The sequence below is a fragment of the Perkinsus marinus genome, assembly GCF_000006405.1.
Source record: "Perkinsus marinus ATCC 50983 genomic scaffold scf_1104296977534, whole genome shotgun sequence".
In the NCBI taxonomy this organism is placed as follows: domain Eukaryota; phylum Perkinsozoa; order Perkinsida; family Perkinsidae; genus Perkinsus; species Perkinsus marinus.
In genome coordinates this window covers 1-1,547 of record NW_003200151.1, presented here as the reverse complement: position 1 = coordinate 1,547, position 1,547 = coordinate 1, and the positions used below count along the sequence as shown (strand labels likewise).

Below are 1,547 nucleotides of genomic sequence, written 5' to 3'. Positions count from 1 at the left end.
CATCTCCTAATAGTAGTATGACAACACCATCTATGACATCATCATCGAGCAGCAAGTCCATGTTTGCTGTATCTGCTGCTGGTGTTGCTGCTGCTAAGGCTGCTAGCGACATCGCCTCTAAGGCGGCCACCACTACAACAGCAGCTTCATCTACCACTGCTGCTGCTGCTGAGACTGTTGTCAAGTCTGCTGCTGCTAGTACTCCTGCTGCTAAGACAGCTCAAGCTGCTACTAAAGCTGCTATTGAGGGTAATAGATAATGAGTATAGGAGTTTATTATTAATTAGGTTCGTTCCATCCCGTCCTAAAATTGAGGTCTAAGATATGTGCTTTACCTATGCCTGAATTATTAAGGAAGTTCTTTATGCATCCTGCTGGACCCTTTACCATATTCTTTTGGGCTCCTGCTATCAAATGGGGTATATCTGCTGCCAACTTAGTTGATTATAAGAGACCTGTTGAAAAGGTTAGTATCCCTCAACAGCTTGCTTTATTCGCCACTGGTAATAATACTAACAATCCTTAGTGGAATGATAATCATCATCTTAGGTGTTATCTGGGCTCGTTGGTCATTTGTTATTACACCAATTAACTACAATTTAGCAACTGTTAACGTGTGTCTAGCCTCTACAGCATTCTATCATTTGATAAGAAAGGTAATAATAATACTCGTAATATCCACGTCGTCCTACAACAATAATACTATTTAGTTGGTATACGATCCCTTCCCTACTACTAATGATGATGATGTCAAGAAGACGACTGTTACTACTACGTCCTTATAGACTGCTTATAGTAGTAATGATGTCGTGGTATTCCTGAGTATTATTATTCACATCGTCATCATGATCGTTCTGGTAATAGTATTATTACCGCTCAACAACAATTGTGTAGTAGCTGTTGATGATTGAATCTCGTTGTTCCTGGTATCCCTAGTATTGCTACTACTACTACCATTCACACCTATTGTATTGGAATTACTTGGTAGTAGTAGTAGTAGTAGTAGTAGTAGTAGTAGTAGTAGTAGTAGTAGTAGTAGTAACTAGTTGGGTGTAATCATTGTTACAACAGTGTTGTTGTAACTGTCCATATCCTACCACTTAATACTATTATGTTGTGTTGTCATTATATGGTATGTTTCTTGAGCATTATTATTATTATAATGTCATCAATTATAATACCTAAAGCTCGCCTATTGTTAAAGAGTGGTAAAGATGCATTCTTAGATCCTAATGTAACTATGAAGATGTTGTTATTGTAGACAGCAACAATATCTAGTATGTTTTATCAGATTGGTTGGAAGACTACACATTTTTGGGGTCCAGTTGCTAATTGGAGTATAGCATTAGCTGGTATTACTGATCTTACTACTAAGGGTCCTGAATATATATCCTTACCAATGACTGGTACATTATGTGTATATTCTGCTATGTTTATGAGGTTTGCATGGATGATAAGACCTAGGAATTATCTATTATTCTCATGTCATGTATTTAACGAGGTAATAACACATAATAATGATACATCTATAATACCACTACTACTAC

The 1,547-nt window shown here is 37.0% G+C and overlaps 1 protein-coding gene across 1 annotated transcript; it reads left to right on the top strand.

Annotated features, from left to right (window-relative positions):
- Positions 1–337: 337 nt before the first annotated feature.
- On the top strand, positions 338–785 carry Pmar_PMAR025047 (hypothetical protein, conserved; the record flags this gene model as incomplete). The annotated part of the gene is made up of 3 exons (XM_002764402.1): positions 338–503; positions 550–656; positions 711–785. The coding sequence occupies 3 exons, from the start codon at positions 338–340 to the stop codon at positions 783–785; spliced, it is 348 nt and encodes a 115-aa protein (XP_002764448.1).
- Positions 786–1,547: the final 762 nt, after the last annotated feature.